At 38.2% G+C, this 13,262-nt stretch overlaps 1 protein-coding gene and 1 pseudogene across 1 annotated transcript; one reads left to right on the top strand and one right to left on the bottom strand.

Moving 5' to 3' along the window:
* The first annotated feature begins 79 nt into the window (after window positions 1-79).
* LOC102395268 lies at window positions 80-2,900 on the top strand (annotated as a pseudogene).
* Window positions 2,901-11,849: 8,949 nt separating this feature from the next.
* LOC102395608 (olfactory receptor 5W2-like) lies at window positions 11,850-12,794 on the bottom strand. Its single transcript, XM_006072811.2, has one exon. The coding sequence runs from the start codon at window positions 12,792-12,794 to the stop codon at window positions 11,850-11,852; it is 945 nt and encodes a 314-aa protein (XP_006072873.2).
* Between the last annotated feature and the right edge of the window lie 468 nt (window positions 12,795-13,262).

The raw sequence follows: 13,262 nt of genomic DNA, 5'->3' as shown, positions 1-13,262 counted from the left end.
CTGTCGATGGGGAATCTCCAGGCAAGAATACTGGAGTGGGTTGCCCTGCCCTCCTCCAGGGGATCTTCCCAAGCCAGGAATGGAACTCACATCTCCCAAAGTGCAAGTTGATTCTGTAGTGACTGAGACACAATGGGGGTAAAATCTCTTGAGAAAATTATATATATATATATATATATATATATATATATATATACACACATACATAATCCAAGTCTATGCCCCAACCAGTAATGCTGAAGAAGCTGAAGTTGAATGGTTCTATGAAGACCTACAAGACCTTTTAGAAATAACACCCAAAAAGAGATGCCTTTTTTATTATAGGGGACTGGAATGAAAAAGTAGGAAGTCAAGAAACACCTGAAGTAACAGGCAAATTTGGCCTTGGAATACGGAATTTCATGAAAGATAGGCTCAATAAGGGACAGAAATGGTATGGACCTAACAGCAGCAGAAGATATTAAGAAGAGGTGGAAAGAATACACAGAAGAACTGTACAAAAAAGATCTTCACAACCAAGATAATCATGATGGTGTGATCATTCATCTAGAGCCAGACATCTTGGAATGTGAAGTCAAGTGGGCCTTAGAAAGCATCACTACAAACAAAGCTAGTGGAGGTGATAGAATTCCAGTTGAGCTATTCCAAATCCTGAAAGATGATGCTGTGAAAGTGCTGCACTCAATATGTCAGAAAATTTGGAAAACTCAGCAGTGGCCACAGGACTGGAAAAGGTCAGTTTTCATTCCAATCCCAAAGAAAGGCAATGCCAAAGAATGCTCAAACTACCACACAATTGCACTCATCTCACACGCTAGTAAAGTAATGCTCAAAATTCTCCAAGCCAGGCTTCAGCAATATGTGAACTGTGAAGAAAACACAATTTAGTTTCAGTAAAGAACATCACTGTTTCTGAAGACAATAATATTTATTTAGGTTAAGCAATAAAATCAGAGACCAAATTATATTGCTTATTCATCTCAAAACACATGCACTTCATACACAGAATGGGAAAGAAAAATCACACAGTAAATATATATAATAGCAGTTAATATCCCTGAACTTTTAAATTTTATCTTATTTATCTTTTGTTTTGGGTTTTATTGTAGTCACCAAGTTTTCTTATTCAGTTCATGTATTTTTTTACAATTATTTTTATAGAAATTAATGAAATGGGCTATTTGAGGTGCCATTTCCAGTGATTTAGAAGGAACTACCTTCTTGCAAATTGCCACATGAAAAAGCATTCACGCTATCTTATTGATGTGTGATATAAAAATAAATAGTTCAAGAATTACTCTCTCGGGTCTAAACCAAACTGCAATGATTGGAAAACTTGAAGATAGAGCTTTATTTTCTTCAATGTCCATTTATGTTTTCCAAAATGTGAAAATTCTTGTGGTGACTCATGACCTCTGCCTTTTCGATGATCTTCAGTTTGAACATAACCATAGAAGTACTACAGCTTCTAAAAGTATTACTCGTCCTGCTTTTAAAAATAAATTTGAGTGCTATGTTTTCATTTATTGTTCTGTTACTCCCACTAAACAGCACAGACCTTTAGAATGGTGGAACTGTGAAAAACATGTTTTTCTACAACACTATAGAAAATATTTCTCTCTGACTCTAAACTAAATTCAATTTCTGTCACTCATGATCAACTTCAAACCTAACTCATCACTAGCAGGCCGTGTTAATTCAAACAAGTGTCTTACCTCACATATGCTTCCATTTCCCTTTGTAAAATATGAGAGTGCTTGTTTTGAAATTCAAAGTCTTTTTTTCCAAGTCTTATTTAGTGGTCAAAACTAAGGGACCAATATTGTAACACAATGTCTGCTGCGCGATAAATGAGAAATCCATGCACTGTCATCATTATCATTGTTACCATTTTATGATCACTGCCTCAGATTTTCTCCAATAACAATTCTGTGGTTTGTTGAAGGAAATCAGAGTGCTGAAGCCATGTTCACCCTCTTGGGCTTCTCAGAATACCCTGACCTCCAGGTTTCCTTGTTCCTGGTTTTCCTCACCATCTATGCAGTCACCGTGGTGGGAAAACTGGGCATGATCACCATCATCAGGATCAGTCCCAAACTCTACACTCCCATGTACTTTCTTCTCAGTCACTTGTCCTTTGTTGATTTCTGCTATTCCACCACAGTTACACCCAAACTCTTAGAGAATTTGGTTGTGGAGGACAGAACCATCTCGTTCATGGGATGCATCATGCAATTCTCCTTGGCTTGTATGTTTGAAGTGGCAGAGACGTTCATGTTGGCAGTGATGGCCTATTACTGATTTGTGGCCGTTTGTAAGCCTCTATTCTACACAGCAGTTACATCCCCAAAGCTCTGTGCATCGTTAGTGACCTGTGCCTACACTTGGGGTGTAGTCTCCTCCCTGATATTCACCTGTTTTCTCCTGGAATTATCCTTCTGTGGGTCTAACATCATAAATAATTTTCTCTGTGAGCAGTCTGCTATTGTCTCTGTCTCCTGCTCTGATCCCTTCATCATCCAAGTGCTCTCTTTTGCCATCGCCATACTCAATGAGGTGAGCAGCCTGGCAATTATCCTCACTACTTGTATTTCCATTTTTGTCACTATCATAAAAATGTCCTCTGCTGGGGGCTCCAAACAGCCTTCTCTACTTGTGCCTCCCATCTGACTGCCATCACCATGTTCCATGGGACAATCCTGTTCCTTTACTTTGTACCCAGCTCCCAAAACTCATGGTTTATGGTTAAACTAGGTTCTGTAGTCTATACAGTGGTGAGTCCCATGCTGAACCCTCTGATCTATAGCCTCAGGAACAAAGATGTGAAAGAGAGTGTCAGGAAATTAATGAATCACTTAATACAATTTGCTCAAAGGTCTATATTTCCAAAAGAAATTTGATCTATTACATAGTGTTGATTAAATCTTCTCGTAGAGATGAAGACTCAAATTATATAGTCAACTCACTAGATCATAAATTTAGAGTCATAAATTGGCTATTTGATCTCTTAGCTTCTGTTCAGTTCAGTGTCAAGTAAAATAGCTGTATATCAAGTGTAAAATGATGTTTGTTGTGAGTGTATGAAAAGTGAAACTGTGAGTTGTTCAGTCATGTCTGACTCTTTGCCACCCCACAGACTATATAGTCTGCCAGGTTCTTCCATCCATGGACTTCTCCAGCAAAGAATAGTGGAGTGGGTAGCCATTGCCTTCTGCATGGGATCTTCCTGATGCAGGGACTGAACCTGGGTTTCCTGCATTTCAGGGAGATTCTTCAACTTCTGAGCCAACATGCAAGTGCTGTGGGTGAATAGTGTCTCCCAAATATTCACGTCACCCGGAACTCAGAATGTCACCTTATTTGGAAGTAAGAGCTTTGCAGATGTAATTAAAGTAAGAATCAAGATGAGCTTAAAGGGAACCCAAAATCCAATTACAGTGTCCTTATAAGAGACAGAGAAAGATACACAGAGACACAGGGAAGGAGGGTGTGTGACCTCCTCTTCTCTCTCTTTCCTCCTAAACCACACACAATTCTTAAAAAACAACAACAACAACAGCAACTAATTTTTAGTATTGTTGGCACATAACTGCTTCCTAGCTGTTTGTAAGCCTGTGCTTTACACAGTTGTTGTGCCCCAGAAGCTGTGTTCCATCCTTCTGGCTGGTGCTACAGATGAGCATAGACTGTTTCTTACACTCATCCTTTGAGTTGTATTACCTACTGTGAGTCTGTCAGAGTAAACATATTTTGTATGAGTATTCTGCTACCCTTTTGGATCTTATTTTACTTTAGCCAATTCAATGAACTAAGAAAGTTCACAGTCATCATTTCCTAGCTTTCCCTTCTGTCACTATTTTAAAGATAGTTTCTACCTGTGGGCATCACAGAGTCCTGTCTACCTGTGCCTGCCACACATCATCATCCTTTCTCTCTATAGCACGTGTGTTCTGTGTGCTAAGTCATTTCACTCGTGTCTGACTCTTTGAGACCCTGGACTGTAGCCCACCAGGCTCCTCTGCCTATGGGATTCTCCAGGCAAGAATACTGGAGTTGGTTGCCATGCCTTCCTTCAGGGGATCTCCCAGACGCAGGGACTGAGCCAGAATCACTTGTCTCCTGCAGATACCTTATCACTAGTGCCACCTGGGAAGCCCTCTATAGTATGCTCAGTTCCAAATTCTCATAAGTGATTGTTCAAGTAGAGTCTGTTTTATACCATGCCAATCCTCACACTGAACTCAGTGACGTACACTATCCATACTGACATACTCACTGACATAATAGATTGAAATATAAAAACATGAAACACCTTGTAAGGAAGTTAATAGGGTCCAAATATTGTAGTGCTCAATCCACTGTTAATAAATATATTTCTATTAAATCATGTATGTGCCTATTCAGATGCCACCTTCCAAGAAAATTCTTTTTTGAAAATCTAATGTAAAGAGATAATCACTCTTTATCCCATTAATGTTAATTTTTTTCCTTAGAAACAGATGGTATGTTAAATACATGCAATAATTTATTTGTCTCATCCCCTTCTCCCTCTATACACTCCAAGAGAGTAGAAATTTCTGGTATTATTCTTGTATATCTCTAGTGCCTAGAAATTTACCTAGAAAACACATTTAGCCTTCAATGAATACTTGCTGGATGAATAAAAATGAAAATTGCTGACTAAATTCATCATATTTAGTACTGTGCTCACCTAGGTAAGGGAGCTTCCTTGGTGGCTCAGATGTCATAGAATCCCCCTGCAATGCAGGAGACTCAGGTTCAATCCCTGGGTCAGGAAGATGCCCTGGAGAAAAATGGCAACCAACTCCAGTATTCTTGTCTGGAGAATCCCATGGACAGAGTAGCCTGGGTACAGTCCATGGGGTCACAAAGAGATGGACACGACTAGGTGACTAAGTCTTCATCTGGGGAAGACTTTAGACGATGTCTCCTTAATGAACATAGTTGTCACATGAGATTTAAAAGCTAAAATAACATTAATAATACACTCATCGACTTATATGAGTGCTTCTATTGCTGAGTACTGTAACTTGGAATATATTTCTTTGTCTAAGTTTAAGTCTTTAGCTGTAGCTACATACTCTATAAACATTTGACTCTCTTGCAGTTTTCAGAACCACAAAATGACACTTCCATTATCATAAGGGTCTCTCACAAATAGTTCTTGAATGTAGTTTATTAACACTTGCTGTTGTTGCTGTTGCTGTGTCGCTCAGTCATGTCCGACTCTGTGCGACCTCATGGACTGCAGCCTACCAGGCTTCCATCCATAGGATTCTCCAGGCAAGAACACTGGAGTGGGTTGCCATTTCCTTCTCCAATGCATGAAAGTGGAAAGTGGAAAGTGGAAAGTGAAAGTGAAGTCGCTCAGTTGTGTCTGACTCTTAGCGGCCCCATGGACTGCAGCCTACCAGGCTCCTCCATCCATGGGATTTTCCAGGCAACAATACTGGAGTGGGGTGCCATTGCCTTCTCCCTTATTAACACTGGTCATGTTCAATTTAGAGATCTTGCCCTTTCTAAGCTAATACAGATTTCAGAAATTCTGAAGAGTTTATTCAAAATTCTCCAAGTCAGGCTTCAACAATATGTGAACCGTGAACTTCCAGATGTTCAAGCTGGTTTTAGAAAAGGCAGAGGAACCAGAGATCAAATTGCCAACATCCGCTGGATCATGGAAAAAGCAAGAGAGTTCCAGAAAAACATCTATTTCTGCTTTATTGACTATGCCAAAGCCTTTGACTGTGTGGATCACAACAAACTGTGGAAAATTCTGAAGGAGATGGGAATGCAGACCACCGGACCTGCCTCTTGATAAATCTGTATGCAGGTCAGGAAGCAACAATTAGAACTGGACATGGAACAACAGACTGGTTCCAAATAGGAAAAGGAGTACGTCAAGGCTGTATATTGTCACCCTGTTTATTTAACTTACATGCAGAGTACACCATGAGAAATGCTGGGCTGGAGGAAGCACAAGCTGAAATCAAGATTTCTGGGAGAAATATCAATAACCTCAGATATGCAGATGACACCACCCTTATGACAGAAAATGAAGAAGAACTAAAGAGTCTCTTGATGAAAGTGAAAGAGGAGAGTGAAAAAGTTGGCTTAAAGCTCACCATTCAGAAAACGAAGATCATGGCATCTGGTCCCATCACTTAATGGAATTAGATACAGAAACAGTGGAAACAGTGGCTGACTTAAATTTTTTGGGCTCCAAAATCACTGCAGATGGTGATTGCAGCCATGAAATTAAAAGACGCTTACTCCTTGGAAGGAAAGTTATGGCCAACTTAGACAGCATATTAAAAAACAGAGACATTGCTTTGCCAACAAAGGTCTGTCTAGTCAAGGCTATGGTTTTTCCCGTAGTCATGTATCAATGTGAGAGTTGGACTATAAAGAAAGCTGAGCACCAAAGAATTGATGCTTTTGAACTGTGGTTCTGCAGAAGACTCTTGAGAGTCTCTTGGTCTTCAAGGAGATCCAACCAGTCCATCCTAAAGGAGATCAGTCCTGGGCAGTCATTGGAAGGACTGATGTTGAAGCTGAAACTCCAATCCTTTGGCCATCTGATGTGAAGAGCTGACTCATTTGAAAAGACTCTGATGCTGGGAAAGATTGAGGGCAGGAGGAGAAGGGAACAACAGAGGATGAGATGGTTGGATGGCATCACCAACTCAATGGACATTGGCTTGGGTAAACTCTGGGAGTTGGTGATGGACAGGGAGCCCTGGTGTGCTGTGGTTCATGGGGTCGAAAAGAATTGGACACAACTGAGTGACTGAACTGAAGTGAAACTGAGGGTGTTTGTGTCACTCAAGAGTTTTACTACTGTTATCTACTTCTCTAGTCACATATTTGAACGTTGGAGTTTGTCCTTGCTTACTTCATTATGATTCTTTTCCAAAATCACTTTTTCCATCAGGCACTTCTCTGTTTCCAGGGATATCAGATCTCTTAGGGTTTCACTCTGTTGAGAAGCACTTAAATTCTTGTCTTGTTCCTTATCTTTGAGGGAAAGATTTTACCTTTTCACTATTTAATGTGATGTAAGAGGAGTTTGTCACATATGTCCTTTATTTATGTTGAGATAGGTTCCCTCTCTAGCTGGTTTGCTGAGAATTTAACCATGAAAGAATTTGAATTTTGTCATTTGTTTTCTGCATTTATTGATATGATTATATTACTTATACTTGTGTTTGTTAATGTGGTATATCATATTATTCAATTCACACATTTTGAACTGTCTTTGCATGCTTGGAATAAATAACATTTGATCATAGTGTATATCTTTTCAATGCAGTTTTGAATTTGGTTTTCTGATATTTATGTTCATCAGGAATATTGACCCTTTATTTTCATTCCTTGTTGTGTTTTGTCTGGTATTGAGATCAAGGTAATGCTGGATTCATAAAGTGAGTTTGGAAGTACTGCCTATGCTTCTATTTTTTTTTTTTTTTGAAAAAGTTTAAAAACTATTAATTCTTCAAATGTTAAAATTCACCAGTGAAGCCGTGTGGTTCTGGACTTATCTTTTTTGGGGAGCTTTGGATAACTGATTCAATCTCCTTATTAGTAATTTGTCTATTTGGATTTTCTATTTTTTCATTGTTCAGTCTTTGTAGGGTGTTATGCTCTAGGAATTGAACAATTTCTTCTAAGTCATTTGATTTTTTTTTTTTTGGGGGGGAGGGATGTATATTGCTCATAGTAGTTTCTTATGATCCTTGGTTTTTGTGTAGTATCAAGGGTCATATCCCTTCTGCCATTTATAGTACTATTTATTTGAGACTTCTCCTTTATTTTTGATAAATTTAGCTATTTTTCCCTCCATTTTGCTTACCTTTTCAAAAGTACAGCCTTTATGTTGATTGACTTTTTCTATTTAATTTGTTTTAACTCTGATCTTTATTATTTCCTTTCTTTTACTAACTTTTGACTTAGCATGTTCTGCTTTTCTAGTTCCTTGGGGTATAAAAGGTCTAGCTTTTTTTTTTCTTCTTCTTAATGTAAGCATTTTTTCACTGCAAATTTTTCTCTTAAAGCTGTGTTTTTTGTAATTTGTTATTGTACTCTAATTTTTGGCATTATATTTTTCTATTTCCATTTGTCTCAGGATATTTTTAAATTCTTTTTTGATTTCTTCTCTGAACTACTGGTTGTTCAGAGATATGTTTAATCTCCATACATTTGCAAAATTTTTAAACTTATTTCTCTAACTGATTTCTAGTTTTATACTGTCGTGGTTGGGAAAGTGTTTGATATGGTTTAAATTTTCTGTGGCATTCTTGAATGAAGGTCTTACTGTCAGAGTCAAATGATCTGGAGACATGTCAACCCTTAAAGTGTTAGTCACTCAGTCATGTCAGACTCTTTGTGACTTCATGGACTGTAACCCACCAGGCACCTATGTCCACGGAATTCTCCAGGCAAGAATACTGAAGTGGGTAGCCATTCCCTTCTCCAAGGGATCTTCCTGACCCAAGGATCAAAGCCAGGTCTCCCATATTCCAGGCAGATTGTTTACCATATCCCTAGGATAGTCATAAAAGCTGAGGTATATCTATGTGTACAAGTTCCTTCCAGGGAGATACTGGTTAATTGAGGTGGGAGGTCCTCAGACAATTGAATAAGTCAATTTTAATTTTATAATTCCATTTATAGGACTTAAAATATTCTTGCCTTTAGTTCACATCCACTAGATCTCATAACAGTCAGTTTGTATATCAAATGAATCTTTAGATGCCCTGACTTTATTTTTTTGGGCCCCCAAATCACTGCAGATGGTGTCTGCAGCCATGAAATTAAAAAACACTTACTCCTTGGAAAGAAAGTTATGTCCAACCTAGATAGCATATTCAAAAGCAGAAACATTACTTTGCCAACAAAGTTCCGTCTAGTCAAGGCTATGGTTTTTCCTATGGTCATGTATGGATGTGAGAGTTGGACTGTGAAGAAGGCTGAGCACCAAAGAACTGATGCTTTTGAACTGTGGTGTTAGAGAAGATTCTTGAGAGTCCCTTGGACTGCAAGGAGATCCAACCAGTCCATTCTGAAGGAGATCAGCCCTGGGATTTCTTTGGAAGGAATGATGCTAAAGCTGAAACTCCAGTACTTTGGCCATCTCATGGGAAGGGTTGACTCATTTGAAAAGACCATGATGCTGGGAAAGATTGAGGGAAGGAGGAGAAGGGGAGGACAGAGGATGAGATGGCTGGATGGCATCACTGACTCGATGAATGTGTCTGAGTGAACTCCGGGAGTTGGTGTTGGACAGTGAGGCCTGGCGTGCTGCGATTCATGGGGTCTCAAAATCAGACATGACTGAGCGACTGAACTGAACTGAACTGATACAGGGTAGTCAAATAGAGAGAAATTAACTAACCAGTTTACACATTTATATTCTCTAAATTAGCAACAATCCAGGAACACTCCATTTTTCTTGGACAATATATCTCAAAAAATGATTTCTACCATGTTTCTGCTGATAAATAATAGTTTTAAAATATTGTGTGTAAATTGAGAGAATATAGCACAGGTGAAAACCCCTGAAGTCTTTTATTTAAAAAACAAAAATAAAAAAACCTCTTCATAAGTTCTTTCCAGTATGATTCTGTGTAAGAGGTCAATTTCTCACAAATGCCCCCTGTGGTAGCCAGAGAACCTTCTTGGGCTTTAATTTCATTCCAAAATGTTTTTGCACAAAGACACTCTACAATGATAGCTAGAAGATCTAAGAAACAGTGTTTTTTTAACTTTTGCAATTGTAATAAATAAGTAGATGAATTTTACATGCTTCTTCAAATATATCTATTGTTTAGACATGTTGATTCAGTGCTTTAGCAGAAACCAACAAAATAGATACATATTAAGAATGTATCCAGATGAATGCTCTTTATTTCTAGTGTGATATGTATCTTCTTTATAAATAAGTACCCTGGTATTCACAACCATTTTATATTCTTTCTTAAAATTTATTATATATATGTATTCAAGCCACATACCATATCTTCAGTTAATTTTTATTTTGTTAATTATTGATGTCTAATAAACACCCACAAATGTTATCTACTCTTTTTATTCCTTCCTTTTTCTTTACTTAATTCTCTCTCTCTCCTTCTCCATTTGTGTCCCAAACATTAGGTAAGTCCTTTGGATAATGCAGACAGAATGCAGAATCCTTGAGCAAAGATTGTTCACAATCTCATATTGTGGGCCATAATTTCACAAACAGGACAATATTAAACAGAATGATTAAAGAAAATGGTTGTTTGTGAACTATAAAAAGGAACATTTAATCAGAGCTAAGAAGGGGAGGAGTTGATAGCTAATTATTAAAGAAATGTATGCAATTTACCAAGGCACTGTAAATTGCTTTCAGTTTTGGATTTCTTAATTCTAAAAAGGTGTGTGTATGTATGTGTCTGTGTGTTCAGTTGCATCCAACTCTTTGTGACCCAAGGGACCACAGCCTGCCAGCCTCCTCAGTACATGGAACTTTCCAAGCAAGAATATTGGATCAAGTTGCCATTTCCTATTCCAGAGGATCTACCTGACCCAAGGATTAAATCCGAGTCTCCTGCGTCTCTTGCATTGGCAGGCAGATTGTTTAGCACTGAGCCACTGGGAATCCCCTGAAAAGTTATTGTTGTTGTTGTTCAGTCACTCAGTCGTGTCCGACTCTTTGTGACCCCATGGACTGCAGCACACCAGGCTTCCTTGTACTTCACCATCTCTTGGAGTTTGCTCAAACTCATGCCCATTGAGTTGGTGATGCCATCCAACCATCTCATCCTCTGTCGTCCCCTTCTCCTCCTGCCCTCAATCTTTCCCAGCATTAGGATCTTTTCTAATGAGTCATCTCTGTGCATCAGGTGGCCAAAGTACTAGAAATTCAGCTTCAGTTTCAGCATCAGTCCTTCCAGTGAATTTTCAGGATTGATTTCCTTTAGGATTGACTGGTTTGATCTCCTTGCTGTCCAAGGGACTCTCAAACATCTTCTCCAACACCACAGTTCAAAAGCATCAGTTCTTTGGTGCTCAGCCTTCTTTATGGTCCGACTCTCATATCCATACAGTTCAGTTCAGTCGCTCAGTCGTGTCCGACTCTTTGCGACCCCATGAATCGCAGCACGCCAGGCCTTCCTGTCCATCACCAACTCCTGGAGTTTACTCAAACTCATGTCCATCGAGTCAGTGATGCCATCCAGCCATCTCATCCAACTCAAGACCTCTATAAGTGTCAAATTATCTTCCTAGAATCATTTCCTTCCAAATTTTTGAATCTGATAATTAATATCTCCATTCAAGAAAAACTTTCTTCTGCACACTATGTTTTGACATTTGTTCCTAGATTTTTAACCCTACTTTTTTTTTTTTTTAATTAATGAAAGTCTTAAACTTTACTATGAATTGTATGTGTGGTTAGTTAGTAAATGTTTCTTTATTCATCTAGATTATAAGGTCCATTTTTATACAAACTAATGGGTTTTTAAAGAAATGTAAAGCACTTAGAGGCAGACAAAGAAGAATTAAATAGTTGCTAAATATTAATACACTTAAAATAATAATGTTTGAATGAATGGATACACAGATAAAGTATGATAGAATTTGAAGAGTCAGGAGGTTTTACACAGAGTTTCATAGATAAGGTCAAGACTTATAATGAAGCATGACAAGTTTTGAAAACTGCAACAATTTCCTATGGCTGAGCTTTAGTATAGATACTCATTTATTAAATAATTTGATAAAATTATATTTCTCATGTATCATACTATATAATTTTGCAAAAATAATAACTACTGTATGTGTGTGTATATGTATTATATAAATCTTTGAAACCATCTTTTGTTTTTTAATTTTCCTAGGGCAGTTTTCACATCCTTGTTACGTAGGCTATAAATCAGGGGATTTAACATGGGAATCATAAGGGTGTAAAACAATGAGGTCATTTTGTCTTGATCTAAAGAGTAGATTGAACTTGGCCTAAAGTACATAAAAAGCATAGTTCCCTGGAAAATTGCCACAGCAGTTAGGTGGGAGGCGCAGGTGGAGAAAGCTTTGAACCTCCCCTCTGCAGAATGGATTTTTGAGACTGCAAGGATGATATAACAGTAAGAGATAAGAACTCCTGAAATTGAGCTCAATTCAATAACACCAAAAACAATAAATACTGTCAATTCATTGACTTGTGTATCAGAGCAGGAAAGAAGGTAGAGTGGAGGTAAGTCACAGAAGAAGTGGTTAATCTCATTTGACCCACAAAAGCATAAGTGGAATGCTAATGTAGTGTGGATCAAAGCATCTGACATTCCCACAAGGTAAACCCCAGCCACAAGCAGGGAGCACACCCCGCTGGACATGCTGACCGCATAGAGCAAGGGGCTGCTGATGGCCCTGTATCGATCATAGGCCATCACTGCCAGCAGGAGACACTCAGAATCTGCAAAGGTACAGGCAATCAAGAACTGGAGGGCACAGCCATAGAAGGGGATTGGTTTGTTCTTGGCCAAAAGGTCAACCAGCATCTTGGGCCCAATTGCTGTGGAATAGCAGAGGTCACAGAAAGAGAGGTGGCTGAGGAAAAAGTACATTGGCGTTTGCAGCTGGGGATCCATTCTAATCAAAATGATCATTCCAAGATTTCCCAGAAGATTAATGAGATAAACAACTAGCAACATGGCAAATAAGGTCACTTTCACTTCCAAATCACTGGTAATCTCCAGGAAAATGAATTCAGTCACAGAGGAGCAATTTTCTTTCTCCATTCTTTAATTTTTCTTATCTAAATTTTTGACAAAATGATCAGGAAAAGTATAGGTAAATGTATGGACGTCTGCAAAATATCTGTAAAGGAGAGCACAGTCTCTTTGTGTAAATGTCATTTTATACTCAGAAAATTACCCAATAATGTACTTACTTTTTGAAGGAACATTGTTACCTACCTGGAAAAATAAAAACAAACAAACAAACAAACAAAAAAACACTATATTACACATTGAAAAAGTTTTATCTAAGTCTGCATGTCATTATGATGTATATAAAACTCTATGAGTTTGTCATTTTCCTAGGTTTTTGCCTTCTTATCTCTGGAGGTATAATTGGAAGAATTAATGTCTTATTTTATGTTCAAAATACAATAGAAGAGACACCAGTGTTTGAGACCTGGCTGTCAGTTATAGGATTAAGCATTTTCCATCTCTGGAAATAGTCACTTGGGCACAAAAATTTGTTAC

Source organism: Bubalus bubalis, chromosome 16, assembly GCF_019923935.1.
Source record: "Bubalus bubalis isolate 160015118507 breed Murrah chromosome 16, NDDB_SH_1, whole genome shotgun sequence".
In the NCBI taxonomy this organism is placed as follows: domain Eukaryota; kingdom Metazoa; phylum Chordata; class Mammalia; order Artiodactyla; family Bovidae; genus Bubalus; species Bubalus bubalis.
Note: the sequence above shows the minus strand (reverse complement) of the source record. Positions and strands in the feature narration are given on the sequence as shown.